This window comes from Mustela lutreola, chromosome 7, assembly GCF_030435805.1.
Source record: "Mustela lutreola isolate mMusLut2 chromosome 7, mMusLut2.pri, whole genome shotgun sequence".
In the NCBI taxonomy this organism is placed as follows: domain Eukaryota; kingdom Metazoa; phylum Chordata; class Mammalia; order Carnivora; family Mustelidae; genus Mustela; species Mustela lutreola.
The window spans coordinates 66,205,706-66,228,232 of record NC_081296.1 but is presented as its reverse complement, the minus strand read 5'-3'; the positions used below and the strand labels follow the sequence as shown (position 1 = coordinate 66,228,232).

The 22,527-nt window shown below is 37.7% G+C and overlaps 1 protein-coding gene across 1 annotated transcript in view; it reads left to right on the top strand.

Annotated features, from left to right (window-relative positions):
* The window catches only part of LOC131837167 (fibrous sheath-interacting protein 1-like), a 69,169-nt gene that overhangs the window by 19,532 nt on the left and 27,110 nt on the right, over nucleotides 1-22,527 (top strand). Inside the window, exons 5-7 of the mRNA XM_059183408.1 lie at nucleotides 2,189-2,343; nucleotides 3,671-3,764; nucleotides 22,422-22,520. Coding sequence (XP_059039391.1) covers nucleotides 2,189-2,343; nucleotides 3,671-3,764; nucleotides 22,422-22,520 — 348 coding nt within the window. The remainder of the gene's footprint in view (nucleotides 1-2,188; nucleotides 2,344-3,670; nucleotides 3,765-22,421; nucleotides 22,521-22,527) is intronic.

Below are 22,527 nucleotides of genomic sequence, written 5' to 3'. Positions count from 1 at the left end.
TAAAAAGATGAAATGAGCCTGCTACTTCAAGGAAAATAATTGACAGTATCTTTTGTCAATGATAAAATTTGGGCTTTCAAGTGAAAATAGAATTTTGGAAAACTTATGTATGCCATTCCAATATTTAGACTTCTCTGATAAAATATGATGATGGTATTAACCAATGAGATTTTAAAAAATACTAAATATTTAAACAAATTTTTTAAAAAAATTTAAATATACCAAAATGTGCTAACATTTTGCAGGTCTGCATAAGTCAGTGAATTATCATTTTCCAAATGACCAGTGCAGGGTAAAAAATCCATTCAGCATGAAAGATAATTGTATGGATTTTAATAGGACAAATACATAAAGCTCACTGATATGGTTATAAATTTCACATTATAACTACTCTTTAAAAAAATACCCGTTGTTGAGTTTTGATATAGTATCAAAGAAGAGTATCCATAATTACCTGAGAAAGTTATTACATTTCTCCTCCCCTTTCCAAGTACATGTCTTTATGAGGCCAGATTTTCGAAATATACTCTTGGGTGAAACAAGAGATTGCAATATATTATACAAGTAGATTTGAGAATCTAGCTGTCTTCTATCAAGCTAGATATTACAAATTTAAAACAATGCCATTCTTCTTAATAATTTTTGAATATATAGTTATTTGTCATAAAAATATTATATTTATGTTAATATGAAATTACTAATAACATTATTTTTAAATGAATAAATAAATCTGTGTAATATTTTTCAGTTTTTATTTCTGATATGGTAGTTATCAATAGATGTAACATAAACGAAATCTCTTTTGGGTTCTCAATAATTTTTAAGGCTATAAAGAGAAGCGGAGGTCATAAACTTTGAGAACTGCTGACTGCTGTCTAGGATGTGGTTAGCTCTCAAAGTTGGGCTGGGTGACTCAGGATCACAGTTATCAGGAAATGAGGCACTATAGTTGAGATTAGCTGTTGTCCCAGTTTAAAGATTTTGTTTATTTTATTTATTTGAGAGAGAGAGGGAGAGCGCGGGTGCGCATGTGTGGGCTCAAGCGGGGGAACAGCAGAGGGAGAGGGACAAGCAGACTCTGTGCTGAGTGTGGAGCCCAACTCCCTGATTTGATCTCATGATCCTGAGATCATGACCGAAGCCAAAATCAAGTGTCAGATGTCCAACCCATTGAACCACCCCAGGCACCCTGCTCTTGGCCGTTTATGCTGTACTTGTTTCTGTTGTTTCAGAACTGCATGAGTTCCTTCATGCACGAGTACCTACTATTTAGTCCACTTATATTATATGGAGGCTGAGAGTGCTAGGATTGGCAGTGAGGGACTAGAACTAAAGGCTCTTGCATTTAAAATAAGTAAGCAATCAGGTTTGCAAAGCCTGTTTATTAATAAGATCAGTATTCTTTTTGGATAAGCTAATTCCCTTCTGGAGATAATCTTTTCCGTAAAGAGGAAGTGATATACATTATAGAGAAACACGCTGGACTCTCTGGATTTTAAAAAGTTGCAAAATTTGGTCTTTCTTAGCAGAATATGCCTATTTTCTTCTTTCTTTTTTAGAATATGCCATTTCTAATTATCTAACCTAGAATGGCTGAGATTGAGCATTTATGCTCATTGGCAGATTATCATCTTTCATGGCCAAGATATGGAAGGAACTCAAGGACACTTAAAGGGGAGTGGGAAATACAGGCTTCCAGTCATGGAATAAATAAGTCATGGGAATAAAGGGCACAGCATAAGGAATTCAGTCAATGGTATTGCTTTATTTTTTTTCAGTCAATGGTATTGTAATAGCATTATATGGTGACGGTTGGTAGCTATGCTTGTGGTGAGCATAGAGCGTGTTATAGAGTTTTGAATACTATGTTGTACACTTGAAACTAATGTAAAATTGTGTGTCAATTATGCTTAAATTAAAAAAAATTTTAAAAAGGGGAAAAAGAAAAGATCCAGTTATTTCAACTTGAAACAGAGATAAATGTCTATTTCACAGGGTTGTTAGATAATTAAATGAAAAAATACATGTGAAAGTACTTTGTAAATCAAGATACGTGACACCAATATTAGTTATTCTTGTGAGCCATAAACATTTGTTGAATGAAAGAACAAATAACAGATAAAACACAAAATAAAACTTTATGGTTGTACTACACTTCAAACTCATTCCTACTTTCAACACAATATAGATGAACCCGAATTAAAAGAATTAGATTCTCAACTTCAAGATGCTATTCAGAAGATGAGGAGGCTTGATAAGATATTGGTGAAGAGACAATATAGAGAAAAAGAAATTAAGAAGCAAGGTATAGACATGAGAATAAAGCTGTGGGAAGAACTCAAGGTAAGGAATGTTTACCATATGCTGACATGGAAGAAAATTTCCTCTAAGATGAGTAAAAGCATGGACTGTGGTCGTATCAGTGTAGTCTGCCTTTATGATTTATTTTGTGGAAGTAGGACAGTGGTGCATATATGTCTGTATTGGGTGGTGGGTGAGGGAGATAGTTTTCTTGAACTTGTCAAGGTAACTTAGCAGCATTCCAGATTTCAGGTACTGTTTAGACAAGTTCATTTTCCACGACAGCACGGTAGACATCTCTTCCTGATTTCAGGCTGGGGTTTCTCCATCTCTGGAATAGAATGTCATGTGGCGCCTACATTCAAGGATGTATGTCTGCTTTTTCTTCAGCAAGCTTACAGTTTGGAGATAAATTCATAAATATACCAAACATTTAACCCTCTGCTGACCATTATTACTTGAGTAAACTTTTGTGACTAGGAAGTGAGGAGTTCACTGTGTCATATGCCGGTCAGGATCTCTTAGAGGCTGTGAAGTGCTTGTGGTCTGTGACCATGCTGTATTTGCTTCTGTTTCAGTACATTTCTAGTGCTCTGTTAATGTTCCTTGGCCTTCTTGGACCTTTTATTCTCTGTTGTATTGAGAGGTGGAAGTTGACCAGGTGTTTGCGCTGACTTGATGTATAGCCATTGGCTCATATTTGAACTTTGCTCCTTAAAGGAGAGCGCTTTTAAAGTAAGGAGTATTATAAAAACAGATTGGTTGTTTTTGATAAATTCCTCCTTGATTAGTTGTTGACTTCAAGGAAATTTCCTATATGATAATATGAATTAAAAAAGAAATAATTAAAAATACATTTTTGTAAGATTCCCAGGCAGGCCACGGGCTAGAAAGAAAGCACCAATCAAAATGCAGTGCTTTAAACTAGAGAAATGATTTGTGTAAATTTTAGCAGAAAAAGTTAGTCTATCATTTACTCTTATTGAGTAACAAATTTTTACTTGTTTGGAAATAAGAATGATAACTGGACCCATAATAAAATACAGTATCAATCTTGAAATGTCTGAAACTGTAATTTGATGATGTACCTTTAGGTTACTAATTAGTTATAGACATACTAAACAGAAGCTGAAGAAGATTTAACCAAGATAATCATTATGTAATGATAGACATATATTCCAACTCTATTGGAGACTATTAATTGCTAGAATTTTGTGGAAACAGGAACATTAACAAATTTCCTAACTAAAGAAATACAAATGAATCTTCTTTTTTGTATGTACACAGTTTGGATTCCATGGAATTAAAAAAAATTGATGAGTATAGTTACCTTCTTTTTCCATGTTTAAACTTGTTTCTCTTTTATTAGTTTGCAAAAACTGGTGAAACTTTGCAAAGTAATGAGGAAATGGAAAATACAAAAAAGTTTCTAGCTTTGACTGATGCATCAGAAGAAATTGCAGGTGAGTAAAATTTGTCTTTGTTTTTATCTCAGAGTTATAGATTATTTGGATTAAAGTAAGATTTCCAGTTCATCTGTTTTTTCTTTTTCTAAGCCTAACTGTTCTTAGAAATGATCACATTAGGTGGGATTATATGAAACTATCCTGAGTGTAGAGAAGTTTCAGAGGCTTCTAGGGTTTGTATCTGCTCACAGGTGTGGGGGCAGCACAGTGAAAAACTGGGAAAGAGACAAAGTGTCTTTGCCTTTACTTCTGTGCCTCTTAGATACCTCTAGGCACCCAGTCTATGCAGACTGTCTCCTAACTGCCTAGAGTCCTCCCATGGAGGGTCCTACTCAGGCTTCTGCAACCCCTTTCATAAAAACCCATTACTGATTTGTCCTATTGCCTATTCTCTTCTAGTCTTGCTTTAGAGACCAACCAATTAATTGTGCACATTTGTACATTCCCACCTTGTGTTTACATGTATCTATGTTCCTTCTTTTCCTCCTCCTCTTCCTTTATCTTCTCTTCCTCCTTCTTCATCTGCAGAAGTATTAAAGAGTCTTGTAATCTGTAACTCACTTATATGGTGGTAAAAATTTTAGGGATTGGGAAGCAGTTGATATATTTTGGTAGGCCACTTTGCAAATCCTTTAACCTATGTCACGTAAGTAGTTCTCCGGTCCAGCTTGGGCATAGGACTCACTCTGAGCAAAGACCTCTGATTTCTCAGAGAATCCTGGCATTCATCTGTCTTTTGCAAAGTGAATGTCTAACATTGTAGAAGCCCAGGAACCTGATTCAGACTTCTGTAGCTGTTTAGCATGCGCTTTGATATGAATGAAATTCCTTCAAGTTTGTTTCTTTCTGGATCCAGGATTGAGAGCTCAGAAGCTGCTTGGGCCTGAGGGATTTGGGTTTGGAATATACCAAATGTTTCTACCCAAGAGGGTGGGTGCCTATCTGAGTTGACCTTTTTTATGACTAATGTCTTTTTTTTTTTTAAATGAGTCTTTTTGAGTTTCTCCTTGATAGCTCTATATCTAGATTGGCCTTATTGAAATTTACCTTTTGTATATCCTAATTAAAACACCAGTGGGGCATCTGGGTGGCTCACTGGGTTAAGCCTATGCCTTCGATCAGGTCATGATCCAAGGGTCCTGGGATCATTGAGCCCAGGAGCTCCTCATCAGGCTCTGCTCAGCAGGGAGCCTGCTTCCCTCTTCTCTCTCTGCCTGCCTCTCTGCTTACTTGTGATCTCTGTCCATCAAATAAATAAATAAAATCTTTAAAAACAAAAACAAAAAGACCAGAAACTCTTTGCCTGTTCAAATCATAGATCATTTACTTTCTGCTTCTTTTATTTTGTTATAGAAATAACACGTATGTAATCTGTATTAGAAAATATTGGTAAACAGGAAGAAAAAAAGTTGCCAAAATTCTTAACTTGCAGAGATAATCATTCTCAATATTTTTGCTTACTCTTTATTTTTTGAGACATTTTTAGTGCAAATATCCACATATATTTTAAAAATAGAAATGAAATCAAATTATACATATGGTATTTTGTGATTGGTTTTCTAATTTCTATCTTATGAGCACCTTTAGCTGTCAGGAACAACAGAGCTGTGCAGTAGTCAGTTTCCAAGATATTTGCCATCAGTTCCTTCTCTCTGTGTATGTTCATTCCAGTCCTCATAGAGGAGTCTATGTCTTCCTGGGCTTCCTTTTTCAGGCTGGGCTGGGCTGGGACTTCTTGAACTATTGGATTACAGCAGAAGTAATCCTACACCAATTCCAGCCCTAGCCATTAAAGGACTAGCAGTTTCTGGTTCTCTTCTTAGAAGGTTTACTCAGAGGAAAGCCATCCATCCTGTAAGGCGTGAGACAATGCTGAAGCTACTGTGCTTTGAGAAGTTCCTAACAAGTCACATGGAGAGGCTACACGGAGGGAGTGATGCTGGCCAGTTCCCACCTAGAGTGAGTTCAGTAGTGTCCCACCAGAATTCATGTCTCCCTGGAGCCTCAGAATGTGGCCATATTCAGAAATAGCATCTTTGCAGATTAATTAGTTAAGACGAGGTCATACTAGATTAGGTGCCCCCCCCTTTAAAAGATTTTATTTATTTATTTGACAGAGTGAGAGATCACAAGTAGGCAGAGACTCAGGCAGAGAGAGGGGGGAAGCAGGCTCCCTGCTGAGCAGAGAGCCTGATGAGGGGCTCCATCCCAGGACCCAGGGATCATGACCTGAGCTGAAGGCAGAGACTTAACCCACCGAGCTACCCAGGTGCCCTGTTTGGTGTTCTTAGAAGAAGAGAAGACACATAGAAACACAGAGACACAAGGACCCAGGAAGAAGGTCATGTGAACATAGAGGCAGTGATTAGAGTGATGTAGTTACAAGTCAAGGAATGCCAAGGATGACCGGGAGCCACCGGAAGCTTGGTAGAGACAAGGAAGCATTCTTCCCTAGAGACCTCAGAGGAGCATGACCTTGCTGATAGCTTGATTTCAGAGGTCTAGCTTCCAGAACTGTGAGAGAAGAAATCTCTTTTGTCTTCAGCCACCCATCCCAGAGTTATCTGTTAGAGCAGCCCCTGGAAACTAACATAACAACTGTTCCAGTGTTTCAGTGGAGGCCCCAGAGATATGAGGATATTTCATTCCTGTCAAAAATCATGTAGAGAATAGCGAAGGCTAGACACATGGTCTCAGGTGAACTACTCTGGAGACTCCAGCCCAATGCAGCCACCCCAGCTGAGGCCTTAGTCATGGTGGAGCACAGACAAACTGTTCCTGCCGTGTCCCTCAAATCACTGACCTACAGAATCGTGAGCATAATAAACTAGTTACTGTTTTGCACCACTAAGTTTTGTTTTGTTTTTTACTTTTTATTTTGAAATAATTTTAAACTTACAGGAAAGTTACAGAATAACCCATAGAGTGCTTGTTTACCCAGCTTCCCCTAACATTAGCAGTTGGCCCTTGAACAACATGGAATTGAACTTCATGGGTCCACTTATATGTGGATTTTTGACAGTACAGTCCTGTAAATGCATTGTATCTTCCTTATGATTTTCTTTTTTTTTTTTTTGAAAATTTATTATTCATTTGAGAGAGAGAACATGAGTGGGAGAGGGAGAGAGAGAATCTGAAACAGACTTCCGTGCTGAGGTTGGAACCTGATGTGGGGCTCGATCTCACAATCCTGAGCTCATGACCTGAGCTGAAACCCAGAGTCAGATGCTCAACTGACTGTACCTCCCAGGCACCCCTGTATGATTTTTTAAAAACATTTTAAAACTTAAATTCAATTAACATATAATGTATTATTGGTTTCAGAGGTCCAAGCCTGTGATTCTTCAGTCTTATAGAATATGCAGTGCTCATTACATCACATGCCCTCCTTAAAGTCCATCACCCAGTTACCCCATCCTTCCACCTTCTCTACCCTCCAGAAACCCTCAGTTTGTTTCTTATGATTAATAGTCTCTCATGGTTTTTCTCCCTCTCTGGTTTCTTCTTGTTTTATTTTTTCCTCTCATCCATTATGATCCTCTATTTTCTTTTAAATTTCACATATCAGTGAGATCATATAATAATTGTCTTTCTCTGATTGCCTTGTTTCTCTTAGCCTAATTACCTCTAGTTCCATCCATGTCATTGCAAATGGCAAGATTACATCTTTTTTTTAAAAGATTTTATATTTTTTTAAGATTAAAAAATTTTTATTATTATTTTTTTAAATTTTTGTTTATTTGACAGAGGGAGATCACAAGTAGGCAGAGAAGCAGGCAGAGAGAGAGGAGGAAGCAGGCTCCCTGCTGAGCAGAGAGCCTGATGCAGGGCTTGATCCCAAGACCCTGAGATCATGACCTGAGCAGAAGGCAGAGGCTTTAGCCCACTGCGCCACCCAAGCACACCAAGATTTCATCTTTTGATGGCTGCGTAATTTTTCATTGTATATATATATACCAACTTCTTTATCCGTTCATCTCCTGATGGACATGTAGGCTCTTTCCATAGGTTGGCTATTGTGGACATTGCTGCTATAAATACTGGGGTGCAGGTGCCCCTTAAGATCACTACATTTGTATCTTTGGGTAAATACCCAGTAGTGCAATTGCTGGGTCAATAGGGTAGCTTTATTTTCAACTTTTTGAGGAACCACCATACTGTTTTCCAGAGTGGCTGCACCAGCTTGCATTCCCACCAACAGTGTAGGAGGGTTCCCCTTTCTCCACATCCTCACCAACATCTGTCGTTTCCTGACTAGTGCATTTTAGCCATTCTGACTGGTATGAGGTGGAATATCACTGAAGTTTTGATTTGTATTTCCCTGATACTGAAGGATGTGGAGCATTTCTTCATGTGTCCCTTGGCCATTTGTATGTCTTCTTTGGAGCAATGTCTTTTCATGTCTTCTGCCCATTTCTTGTCTGGATTATATGGTTTTTTGTGTTTTTTTTTTTTTTTTTTTGGTGTTGATTTTGATAAGATCTACATAGATCTTGGATGCTAGTCCTTTTTCTGATATGTCATTTGCAAATATCTTCTCCCATTTTACTGGTTGTCTTTTGGTTTTGTTGACTGTCTCCTTTGCTGTGCAAAAGCTTTTTATCTTGATGAAATCCCAATAGTTTGTTTTTGCTTTTGTTTCTATTGCCTTTGGAGACGTGTCTAGCAAGAAGTTGCTGCACCCAAGGTTGAAGAGGTTTCTGCCTGTGTTCTCCTCTAGGATTTTTTTTTTTAGTATTAAAAAATTCTATTTATTATTCGAGTGAGAGAGAAATAGAAAGTGCACATGCGAGAGAGCACAAGCAGGGGTGGAGGAGCAGAGGGAGAGGGAGAAGCAGGCTCTCCGATGAGCAGGGAACCTGACAGGGGCTTGATCTCAGGAGCCTGGGATTATGACCTGAGTAGATGGCAGATGTTTAGCCAACTGAGCCACCCAGATGTCCTACTCCTCTAGGATTTTGATGGATTCCTGTCTCACATTTAGGTCTTTCATCCATTTTGAGTCTACTTTTGTGTGTGGTGTAAGGAAGTGGTCTACTTTCATTCCTCTGCATGTGTCTGTCCAATTTTCCCAACAACATTTTTTGAAGAGACTATCTTTTTTCCATTGTTTATTCTTTCCTGCTTTGTTGAGGATTAGTTGACCATAGAATTGAGGATTTATTTCTGAGTTTTCCATTCTGTTCCATTGATCTATGTGTCTGTTTTTGTGCCAGTACCATAGTGTCTTGAGGATGACAGTTTTGCTATAGAGACTGAAGTCGGGAATTGTGATGCTTCCAGTTTGGGTTTTCTTTTTCAACATTCCTTTGGCTATTTGGGGATATTTTCTGGTTCCCCTTGTGATTTTCTTAATAATATTCTCTTTTCTCCAGCTTACTCTGTTTAAGAATACAGTGTATAATACTTATAACATATAAAATATATGTTAATTGACTATTTACATTATTGATAAAGCTTCTAGTTAACAAATAGGCCATTAGTAAAGTATTTGGGGAGTCAAAAGGTATACATGGATTTTTGACTATGTGGGGAGTCAGCACTTATCCCCCATGTTGTTCAAGGGTTGACTTTACCATGATCAACACTAAGAAGGTAATGTTGGTATAATACTACTAATTAAAATATAGGCCTTCTTAAAATCCCACCATTTTACTTTTTATTTTCTAGTTTCCAACCCAGGATCCCATTTTGCATTTAGTTGTCATATTTTCTTAGTCTCCTCTAATTTGTGTTAGTTCCTCAGTTTTCCCCTGTTTCATATGATCTTGACACATGTAGAAAGTACTTGTTAGCTGTTTTGTAAAATATCCTTCAATTTCAGTTTGTGTGATGTTTCTCCTTATTTAGGTAGAGGTTATGCATGTTTGGCAAGAATACTCCAGAAATAACGGGCTCTCACTCAGTCACACTGAGGGTACTGAAAGTTAATGTCTTATATCACTGGTGATGGTAACCTTGAAAACTTGGGTTAAGCTGGTATCTGCCAGGTTTCTCTATTATAAAGTTATTAATTTTCCTTTTATAATTAATAAATATCTTGGAAGAGGTACTTTAAGATATGCAAGTATCTTGTTTTTCCTCAAACTTTTGTCCACTGGTGTTAACATCTATTAGTAGATCTTGCCTGCAGTAATTATTATTGCTTGGCACTAAATTTTGGGTGATTTTTTTAATGTAACAGTAGACAACTGGAATGATTTACGTCAGCATTTAAAAATTTTTGAAAAATTTGGGTATAGTTGACATACGATGCTACATTCATTTCAGGTGTACAACATGGTCGCTCAACAAGTTTGTACGTTATCCTGTCTTCACCACAAGTATAGCTCCCATCTGGCCTGGAACATCACTATTACAGTATAATTGACTATATTTCTTATGCTGTGTCAGCATTATTTTTAATGACTTCTTACAAGGACATACCATAATAATTTATTTAATTAATATTGTGCTGTTAAACATTTAGATTGTTTTCTTTGTTTTTCAGTTTTTTTCAATTATACATAAGGCTGTGATAACCTTCTTGGGTAATTATTCTTATTATGACCTGCAGTAATTGAAAAATTAGGTTGAAAACTAGGTTGAAAAAATGGTCCCCTGGGAGATCAAATCTGTAGATCCACATCAGATCCCTAGAAGCTGTCAGTGTTTCCCTATTTGGAAAAAGTATATTTGCAGATGTGAGTAAGTTAAGTATTTTAAGATGAGGAGATAATTGTGGACATGGAGGAGGGCTCTAAGTGCCATCATGAGTACCCTCATAAGAGGAGGCAGAAGATGAAACACATGGAAGAGAAGACCATGTGCAGGAGGAGGCAGAGGTTGGAGACCCAACAGTGGATTTAATAGTTGTTTTAAACTTCACTTATTCAAAATGGAGTTACAATTTGTATCTCTGTGATAATTAAGGAGGTTGAATATTTATTCTTTTAGCCATTTTGTGAATTACTTGTTCTTTTGTAAAATGAGGTGTTCCTTTTTATTGATTTGAAGGAGTACTTTATGTATTAAGGATACTACTTCTTTGACTATAATAAATACCAAATACATTTCTTTTCTAACTAATTATTTTTAGTTTTGTGGTATTTCTTTGCTCACCCAAACTTAATATTTTTTTATTTAGCTAAATCAGTCATTTCTTCTTCTTCTTCTTCTTTTTTCATTGATTGTTGCTTTGCTTAAAAAGACATTTTCTAGGGGCGCCTGGGTGGCTCAGTTGGTTAAGCAGCTGCCTTCGGGTCAGGTCATGATCCCAGCATCCTGGCATCGAGTCCCACATCGGGCTCCTTGCTCGGCAGGGAGCCTGCTTCTCCCTCTGCCTCTGCCTGCCATTCTGTCTACCTGTGCTTGCTCGCTCTCCCTCTCTCTCTCTGACAAATAAATAAAATCTTCAAAAAAAAAAAAGACATTTTCTAGTATAAGATGACATGAAAATGTACCTGTGTTGGGCTCCTGGGTGGCTCAGTCAGTTAAGCTCTGCATTCAGCTCAGGTTATGATCCTGGGGTCCTGGGATTGAGTGTCATATTGGGCAACCTGCTCAGCAGGAATTCTGTTTCTCCCTCTCTCTCTGCCCCTCCTCTGGCTTATGCTCTGTCTCACTCAGTCCCTCAAGTAAATAAATAAAATCTTAAAAAAAAAAAGTGTACCTGTGTTTTCCTTTAGCATAGTTATTATTTTATAAAAAAGTAAAATACTAATCTAATTAGAACTCATTTTGTTCTGATATCTGAGGTAGAGAGTTGATTTGATGATTCCCCCCCATTTTGTTAGCTAACATCAAAAGATCAGAAATAACAGAAATAAAAGCAATGAATCACCAAAGTAGTAATCAGTAAAAGTTTATTGTGCACACATCAAAAAGGCAGCTTGTAAACTGGGAACACTAAAACCAAAATATGGAATGAGGCTTAGGGACATTTTGTTACAAAGTAGAATGGTTACTTCATATCAATTTTGGAGAACACTTGAGGTTTCACTTATGATTTCCAGAGACATAAGCAAGAGTTGACCCAGGTCAAGTTAGCCTTGCAAAAGAAGCTAAATTAAGTTTTGTTTATATGACTAAGCTGGTTTTGTCTGCTCAGATAATTTTTAAGGCTTGTTTCCATTTGTTGTTGTTTTAATTTAAATTTTAGAAGATTTTATTTATTTATTTGACAGAATGAGAGAGAGCACAAGCAGAGGGAGAGGGAGAAGCAGGCTCCCTGTTGAGCAGGGAGCCCTATGTGGTGCTCAATTCCAGGACCCTGAGATCATGACCTGAGCTGAAGGCAGATGATTAACCCACTGAGGCACCTGGACAACCCCCCCCCCCTTTTTTTAATTTGAGAGAGAGAGAAAATGAGAGCAAGTGAGTATAAGCATGAGTGGGGGGAGGGGAAGAGTGAGAGAGAGAATCGCAAGCAGACTCCCTACTGAATGTGGAGCCTGATGCAGGGCTCCATCCCAGGATCATGACCTGAGCAAAAATCAAGAGTTGGCCAGTTAACTCACTGAGCCACTCAGGTGCCCCCAGTCTCATTCGTTTTTGATTTTAACACTATTTATCTCAGTACCTTTTATTGGATAATCCATCATTTCCTCACTTATTTGAAATGCTGACTTTATCATGCACTAATTGGGTCTCTCTCCAAATTTTCTATTCTCTTCCATTAATATTTCTATCTGTGCTGATGTCAGTATTATACTTTTTAAAAAAATTATTGTAGGGCGCCTGGGTGGCTCAGTGGGTTAAGCCGCTGCCTTCGGCTCAGGTCATGATCTCAGGGTCCTGGGATCGAGTCCTGCATCGGGCTCTCTGCTCAGCAGGGAGCCTGCTTCCATCTCTCTCTCTCTCTGCCTGCCTCTCCATCTACTTGTGATTTCTCTGTCAAATAAATAAATAAAATCTTTAAAAAAAATTATTGTAGCTTTGTAATACATTTTATTAGGCAGGTATATTGTCTTTTTCAAAAAGGTTTTTGCAATAACATGTTTTTTTCAAGCCTATTTTTCTCTTTGAGAGTTGTTTAGCAGGGAGTCCACTATTTAAGAAAAAAGACTGCAAAACACCTCTAAGTTTTTAGGTTATAGAAAGCTATTTTATTAACTTAAATGTCTGAAGGCTATTGTCTGAAGATAATCTGTCTTGAAAAGTATGATTTCTTATATTTTCTTTTATGTCTGTCAGTAATTCTGTACCTTCATAGAACCAAGACTGCATTCATTTTTCCAAATAAGGAACATGGACAGTATCAGGAATATAATTCTGGATGTAATAGTATCTCAGCATCTGTATTTCAGTAAGTAGAGCTAAATGCTGATTTCTCTAGTGGATGTTGCATTTCTAAGAGGTGGTACCTACCTCCCTTGGTTGACTCTGGAGCAGGAACTGTGAAACGGGATCCATGTAGCTTTTTAAAAAAGTTTTTAAATTATTTTTTAAATTTTTTATTTATTTTTTAAATTTCTTTTCAGTGTTTCAGAATTCATTCTTTATGCACCACACCCACACTCCATGCAGTACGTGCCCTCCTTAATACCCACCACCAGGCTCACCCAACCTCCCACTCCCTTCCACTCCAAAACCTCAGTTAACTCCTCAGAGTCTACAGTCTCTCATGGTTCGTCTCTTCCTCCGATTTCCCCCCATTTTCCCCAACTCCCTTCTCCTCTCCCTCTCCACATGTCCTCCATGTTATTTTGACATTAACCTTTTCTGGCACAGAGTTCACTACCGAATGAACTTTTCGGCCTTGCCGGGCAAGACTTTTGTTTTCATTTGTCTTGTCTTCACCATCAGACCAGAACCATCAAATACACTTCACCTTTAAAGCTCATGCCGTGTGTATTTGGCTTAAACCGGTAGAGCTCCTCGTTGTAGCTTTGGAGTCACGTGACTACTATAGGCCTTGCAGACATTTGCAGTAATGTTAGATTAGTACCAATATTCTAACATGGAAATTAGCTGGGCTTCGTGAGCTGAAAGCTGGAGTTACCAGGGACTGGAAACCTATGTTCAGGGAGAATCACTAGTTTAAACATTATCGTGTTAGAGTTTCAATGTTTAGATTTTGAATTCTTAGTCAGTTATTATGTATTGGCAGTATTTATTGTGCTCAGAGCAGACAAGATGCAGAAGTAGGGTCAATGAGGGCGCCTGGGTGGCTCAGTGCGTTAAGCCACTGCCTTCGGCTCAGGTCATGATCTCAGGGTCCTGGGATCGAGTCCCGCATCGGGCTCTCTGCTCAGCAGGGAGCCTGCTTCCCTCTCTCTCTCTCTCTCTCTGCCTGCCTCTCCATCTACTTGTGATTTCTCTCTGTCAAATAAATAAATAAAATCTTAAAAAAAAAAAAAAAAAGAAGTAGGGTCAATGAAAAAGGACTGGGAGTTAGAGACACTGTTAGGTGAACTGGATATCTATTGATTTTCACTCTTGCTGCTCTCTGTAGCTCATGCCAGACTGGTGTGCCCAAGGGGAGGGATGGTGTTATTTATTATTATTATTATTATTATTTTTTTTAATGACTGGTCTTTTAGAAAAGACAAATTCCTTAGTGAAATTTCCTACTGGTTTTTAAAATCATAGGCATATATATATATTTTTTCCTATAGGCATATTTTTAACAGTGACATGTATCTGATTTTTAAACATCTTAAAAACCAAAGGAGATATTTACTTTGGACTACATTATTAGGCTAATTACACATTTTTTTCTTTACATTTTACATAACATAGTTATTACTTCATTCCCAAAGAGGAAACTTTTGGAATCTTCAGTCTAAGAAAGGTATTATTAGCAGAGGATTTTCACTGTATGTATAAATGAGTAGAAATGTAAGAGTCCAGTCTGACCACATAGCGGTGATTTTAGTCTCTAATTCCTCCTATTACAACATAGTTGCGTATTATAAAATAAAAGTACTTACATTCTTCCATTCTGAGACTAATTTCTTTCCCATGTTATTCACTGAACTTTGGCTACCTTCCTAAATTAAAATAATGAAATTAAAACAATTATTTTGTTTAGCTGTAAATGTTAAAGTAAAATGTTTCTATAAGGCTTATGGAAACAGAAATTTTTTACCGTGTCCCGTCCCTTATTTTTTCTTTATTACTGGCAAAGCACAAAGCTCTTATAGATAATCCAGTAGGTGGCAGCATCTAGTTAAAATACGCACATTAAAAGGTAGAGTCTCTGAATTTAGAGCCAGACTTATTAGACTTGAACTTCATTTTTTTTTTAATTAAAAAAAATTTTTTAAAGACTTGAACTTTAAATGCATATCTATAAACATACCCAAATCTCCCTTCCGCCTCTTTTCCTTTTAAAAGAAGAGAGAGAAATTCTTAGGATGAATATTCTTCCTTATCTTCCCCAGTCATTTGCTTAACCTTTTATTTATGAGTAATTTGAGGGACTTTGGGCTGGTGGTAAAATGGCAACTTCCAACCAGATCTTCAGGCACGAAATACATCTTAGCCCCATCTGACATCACAAAGAACCAACAGCAAAACAAATGAAAAGATCTGGGTTGTTGAGTTATGTATCCAATTTTATTGATAAATATAAATTCAAGTGGGGCCTTGACACCAAGAAAAAGAAAAAAACCATGTTAAATTGACTTTATCTTTTACCATATTTTGACTTGGTAATCCAGAGTTTAATAACCTCAACTTTAACTATTGAGATGCTGAAGTAGGTAATATTGCACTTGGTAGAGAGATTAAAAAAGTCTTTCCACCCCATTTTCAGGGACCTCTTTTAAGTTTTTATAGAGAAATCTTGTGAAAATCAAAATTCCTTGCCAGACCAGGAGTTTCCCTTTAGTTTTTAGCATTTCTCTGACAGATAGAGAGAATTCTGTGCTCTCTGGGGCAAAGATATCTAATGATAGAATTATTGTTCAACATCAGTGTTTTTGATGGAATTTATTCCTTTTTCCTTTGTTACATTGGCTTCTGTGATTCCAGCTCTAAATTTATAAATGCATGTAAGCACAACACAGCAGCCTCTAATGATCTGAAAATACCTCGCTGAAGTGCTGTTCTGTGAAATTCAGGTATATGCCACTTCTGCTCATGGAAGTTAAGCTTGAATATTCCAAGAAAACTTGGTAGTTTCTTTCAGCTCCGATTTGCAGAGGACTGAGGGAGAAAGTCAATTGTGGTAATCGGAATGGTTAAGGATTTTTTTATTTTTTTAAAAATTAAATTATTTATTTTCAGAAAAACAGTATTCATTATTTTTTTTTACCACACCCAGTGCTCCATGCAATCTGTGCCCTCTATAATACCCACCACCTGGTACCCCAACCTCCCACCCCCCCGCCACTTCAAACCCCTCAGTTGTTTTTCAGAGTCCATAGTCTCTCATGATTCACAGACACTTCTCCAATCAAGACATACAAATGGCTATCAGACACATGAAAAAATGTTCATCATCACTAGCCCTCAGGGAGATTCAAATTAAAACCACATTGAGGTATCACCTTACACCAGTTAGAATGGCCCAAATTAACAAAACAGGAAACAACATGTGTTGGAGGGGATGTGGAGAAAGGGGAACCCTCTTCCACTGTTGGTGGGAATGCAAGTTGCTGCAGCCTCTTTGGAGAACAGTGTGGAGATTCCTCAAGAAATTAAAAATAGAACTTCCCTATGACCCTGCCATTGCACTCCTGGGTATTTACCCCAAAGATACAGATGTCGTGAAAAGAAGGGCCATCTGTACCTCAATGTTTATAGCAGCAATGGCCATGGTTGCCAAACTGTGGAAAGAATCAAGATGCCCTTCAACGGACGAATGGAGAAGGAAGATGTGGTCCATATACACTATGGAGTATTATGCCTCCATCAGAAAGGACGAATACCCAACTTTTGTAGCAACATGGACCGGACTGGAAGAGATTATGCTGAGTGAAATAAGTCAAGCAGAGAGAGTCAATTATCATATGGTTTCACTTATTTGTGGAGCATAACAAATATCATGGAGGACAAGGGGTCTTAGAGAGGAGAAGGGAGTTGGGGTAAATTGGAAGGATTTTTTTATTTTTATTTTTATTTTTTTTTTATAAATTAAAGCCACTTTTGTTTTTTTTAAGATTTTATTTATTTATTTGACAGAAAGAGAGAGAGAGAGAGATCACAAGCAGGCAGAGAGAAGGGGAAGCAGGCTCACTTCTGAGCAGAAAGCCCAACACGGGGCTTGATCCCAGGACCCTGAGATCATGACCTGAGCTGAAGGCAGAGGCTTAACCCACTGAGCCACTCAGGTGCCCCTGGATTTTTTTATTTTAACCTCTGTTACAGTCTTAGTCTCTTGCCATTGTTTCTGCCTTCACTTGTTGCCTAGCAATGTGTTTTGTATTCTCCAAAGTGGTTATTCCAAATGCTTACTGTGTTTTTAACCACCTGTTTTTGGCAAGTCCTTCACTCTGGCCTGCTTACTGTCCAGAGAAGACAACCACTCAGGTGGGACTCCCTTCCGCATTTTTTCCTTCTGTCTCTAAACTGCACTCTGTTCTCCTTCATCCCCTGTCTTTCTTACCATAGATTGAAGAAAGATGCTGTTCTTCAAGGCCAAGGTCAACAGCATCCCATCCCTTTCACTCTGCCCCTGGTTCCTGATCCATCCATCATTCTGTGACACTCACCTAGAGCGTCTGTCGGTCCTGTCTCCTTCCCTTCAGCTTACTATGATTCAATCTTGTCCTAAAACAGAAAGAATCATCAAACCAGCCAAACATACAAATAAGATTTTATAAAGACTTAGTGTTGAAATTTATAAATATGTTTCGTTATCTAATATTTAAACTATCATCAAGTTTTTTTCTATCTTGACAAACTTATTTAATGTTTTAAAATCAATATATTTGTTTATTTTTTTAAAGATTTAATTTATTTACTTAGAGAGAGAGAGAGAGAGAGAGAGAGTGCAAGCGAAAGAGAGTGAGTCAGGGCAGGGAGTAGCAGAGGTAGAGAGAGAAACAGGCTGACCACTGAGCAGGGAGCCTGATGCCAGGCTTGATCCCAGGACCCTGGGACCATGACCTGAGCTGAAGGCAGATGCTTAACCAACTGAACCACCCAGGAGCCCCTAAAATCAATACATTTAAATACTATATGAGTTTTATTTTTGGTTAGTATTTCTTGGTTATAAAGGATTATTCTTTTAATATAGTACCAGATTTGAATAGCTGAATTTATTCAGAATTTTTGAGTCTATATTCATAAGTGAGATTTGCTGTGTGTGTGTGTGTGTGTGTGTGTGTGTGTGTATGCATGTGCGCGCCCACATGCATATGTGTTCTGATGTTGACGGTAGAGGTTGGGTTGGGAGGGTGTGTGTATATGCTTTGTTAGGCTATGTTAACTTTATAAAATGATTGGGGCTGTCTGTTCATTTATTTCTATGCTTTGAAATTGTTTATATAATGTGGGGATTATCTGTTCCCTAAAAACTTGAAAGATTTCACTAGAAAAACCATCTGGTTCAAATAATTTCTTGGAGGCAATTCTCTGACTCTTTTCTCAACTTCTTTTATATTTACTATTATATTTCAGTTTTCTAGTTTTCTGAGTCAATTCTGGCAATACATCCATGTCAGTGAGATTTCAAAGCATCCATTTCACCAAGATTGAACATTTTACTAATAAAATTTCATAGAGTATTTTAAAAGAAGAATTCTCTTTATTGTTTATTATGCCACATTTATTATTTCTGATTTCATTCCTGTTTTCCTTCTCTCTTTTCTATCTAAAAGTTTTTTTTTAAGTTAACTTTTTTAAAGCAGAGTTTTAGTGAAAAAACCCAATCTGAAAAAGCTTCAGAAACAGGCTTGCGGATGTCCACCTTCTCCCTGTGTCCTCACGACCTTTTCTCTGTGCCAAGGGAAGTGGGGAAAGGGATAAAGATATCTCTGGTGTCTTTCCCTTTTCTTATAAGGTCACATTTCTATTAGATCAGGGCCCCACACAGCGACCTTATTTAGCTTTGATTATCTCCTTAAAGGCCCTGTCTTCAAATACAGGCACACTGAAGGTTAGGGCTTCAAAATATACATTTTGGGGGGATACAGTTTGGTCTATAACAATATGATAAAAGCAGCAGTGTTATAAATTTATTTCCAAATATAGCTTTATCTCTAAAGTGCATTCTTTCGTATGTGGTGTTATCACTGTTCTTTATATATTGTTATTGTGTTGTTTTCTTTTTTTTTTTCTTCTTATTTTCTTATTGATCTAATAGTTAATTGGAAAATTAGGGTGACTTTACCTTGTTCTCCAGAATTTTTTATAAGCCCTATATTTTAAAAGCTAATATAGAAATAATATGCTTTGATATTTTGAATTTATTGAAATTAGAGTCTAGTAGAATGGTTCTCAATTCTCGGGGACATTTGGGTATGTGCATTTTTGGTTGGCATCATGATGTGTCGTGGGGGAGGGCTTCATGTAGTTCATAGGGTTAAGAATTTCTAGATCTCGATGCTGTAGGCCAGCCATGAAGAACTGTGGGGGGTGTGTGTGTGTGTGTGTGTATGTGTGTAAGAGAGAGAGGGAGGTAGAGAGAGAGAGAGAGAGAGCATGCAGAGGGTGAATTTCAGGCCCTGTCTCCCTCTAAACATGGCTCATTGCCATTGCTGCCTTGCAGCTATTACATGTAAGTGTGGAGCACTGTATGTGGAGTCTACTTTCAGAGTTCCAGGTATTTAGTGAGGCAGAGCCCACTATTCTCTGGATTTCCTCATTTTCTTTGGGGGTTTCAATCCGATTTTGGGATGTCATCTACTTTCAAGGGAATCTGTATTAGGGAGCAGCCTCCCACTTGGGTCGCTCATGTCTACTCTAACCTCATTTCCTCTGATGCTGTTCTAGATCCTTCTTCACTGTCTGGGATGGGTTTTAGTTTCTTCCTTAGTTGGCAGGAAACAACTTAAATCCCATCCCAATGTTTTTCCTTTAAGACTTTTACTTAAAGTGTGCTCAGAGGGCACCTGGGTGGCTCAGTGGGTTAAAGCCTCTGCCTTTGGCTCAGGTTATGATCCCAGGGTCTTGGGATCAAGCCCTGAATCAGGCTTCTGCTCAGTGGGGAGCCTTCTGCCTCCTCTCTCTCTCTGCCTGCCTCTCTGGCTATTTGTAATCTCTGTCTGTCAGATAAATAAATAAAATCTTAAAGTGTGCTCAGTCCTTCAAACTCTGACTCTTGATCTCTGAAGAGAGATTTTTTTTGGTCCCCACATAAATATTTGTAGTGAGGAGAGGAATTTTTAAAAATTTCCTATTACATTTAATTTTGATATAATTTCAGATAAAGTTTCAAGAAAAGCACAAAGAATTTTCAAAAGCCCTTTATCCAGATTCTCTAAGTGCTAACATGTTGCCACATTTGCCTCTGTCTCTCTACATGTGTGTCCCCTCTATCTCCCTCTTCACACAAGAACACTTGCCTGTGAGACCCACACGCACTTGTCAGGAAGTCAGCATTGATTCACTACTATTATCCAGTCTACGGTTTTCTTCATATTTGGTCAATTGTCCTGCTAAAATCCTTTCTATCAAGAGAAAATTGATAGATCAAAAGAAAACTGGTCCTGTATTACACTGCATTGTCATGTCTCTTTAGTCATTCTTTTTTTTTTTTTTTAAAGATTTTATTTATTTATTTGACAGAGAGAAATCACAAGTAGGCAGAGAGGCAGGCAGAGAGAGAGAGGAGGAAGCAGGCTCCCTGCTGAGCAGAGAGCCCGATGCGGGACTCGATCCCAGGACCCTGAGATCATGACCTGAGCCGAAGGCAGCGGCTTAACCACTGAGCCACCCAGGCGCCCCTCTTTAGTCATTCTTGTATTTTATGACACTGGCATTTTTGAAGAGTATAGCTTGATGTTTTGTAGACCATTCTCCAGTCTGGTTTGTTTCTATTTCCATAAGATTAGGTTCAGGTTATGCATTTTTGGCAGGAATCCCACTGTGTCCTCAGTGGATCCTATCAGAAAGTGCGTGAGGTCAATTGTCTCATAACTGGTGAGGTGAACCTTGATCACTTGGTTAAGGTGGTGTCTGTCAGGTTTCTCCACTTAAAGGTACTAGCTTTCCCTTTGTACTGAGTAAGTCATCTTGTGGGGAGGTACCATGAAGCTATTGTATCATTCTTCAAATTTTTACCCACTACTTTTACCATCCATGGATGATTCTTACATGAATCAATTATTATGATGATGGTTACCCACTGACTATTTTCTAATTCCATTACTACTTCTATAGTAATCCATTTTGTTTTTGTTTTACTGTAAGGAAGAGTTTTCTAAAGGAGGACTTTGGAAATTCAGAAAATGTGTTTTCTTTTCTCTTGAGGAGTTACGCTCCTGCAGTTGAATAACTGACTTTCAAAACTGTTGTCCTTAAGCTCAAAGCTGAGCTGTGAGGCCTTTTGCTCTAAGCTGTGCCCATCTTCCATCTGAGGTTTGGAGTGTACAGAATACCATTGACACCACTGGTGAATAGCCACAGGATCACAGGAGGAAGTTTAGCCTAGGAAAAACCCTTAGGTGAAAATTATCTCCAAATATCACTTTGCTGTAACAGTTTTTAGTATTGTAAGTTTTCACATCCTTGTGTCTTTCTAGGTGCTTCTATGTAAAAGTGAGCGAAATTGCCAATAAGAAAGAGTTATAGGATCAAAAATAAATATATTACCTCTTGAAAAGATCTTTAAACCTTTCTGTCTTTTACACAAAAGTAGTTTACCCCTCTCCCACCCAAGGCTTCCAACACTGATTTGCTAGATTAACTAATCAAAGATTATACAGGATTAACATGGTAATGTCAGTCCCAATGATGCTTTGAATTCATTGTTTTGAATTCCAAATTAGGGAACTGGAATTGATACATTTCTTTTTACCCTCAGACATAGTATGTTTTGAATTGGGTGATATTTGTGTGTGGGGGTGAATGTATCTTCTGCCAACTTCCTTTGCCTATGTCATCTTTAAGAGGGTGGTTGAACCAGGTTTGTTTCAGAGATAGAGTCTCTTGTGTTAAGACCTAGAGACTTAGAAGGAAAGGATACTTGTTTATGTTAGCAGTTTCTTGCAGATATACAGCATCTACATTAGCTAATGGGAGAAAATAAAATCAATTACACTGAAAGAAGAAGAGTTGAAAAAAACACAATTTTCTTATTTCTTTATGGGTATTAGCCCAAGAGCACAAATCCCAAAGCTATCCCAAAGAAAGAAAGCTAACTGCTTAGAGTCTCCTAATTTTCTCATTCAAATGTATGTTTTTTTCTTAATGACCATATATCTGAAATCTTTATTTGGGGATCTAAAAGAAAAAAAAAACAAGGTTATTCAGTGTGCCTATTCTCTGTTTTATGGACGTTGGAATTTTGGAGTTAATGTAATATTTTAAGATACCCTTGTACATTCTCTTTGCATAGAAGTCCTAGGGAAATGCTTTTTGACTATCTTGATTTTCTGCTGTTTGTTTCAGTGGCTGTATATAAAGATGATTATCATTTCTACCTGGAAGTGACATTTAAGAAATGTGTATGTGGAGGGGATTGAGAAATATTGTGGAGAATGTTAGATCTTCCTTTTAAACTGTTCGTGTAGGCAACTTACTTATTTTGTGTATTAAACAAGTGATTTTTTAAATTGGTAGATGCTGGTCCCTATGAGCATGAAGACACCTTTTTCTCAGTGTTTCACACTCAGCTCCCTCCAGAAGAATATGAAAACTGTATACAGAAAGTCAATCAAGGTATGTT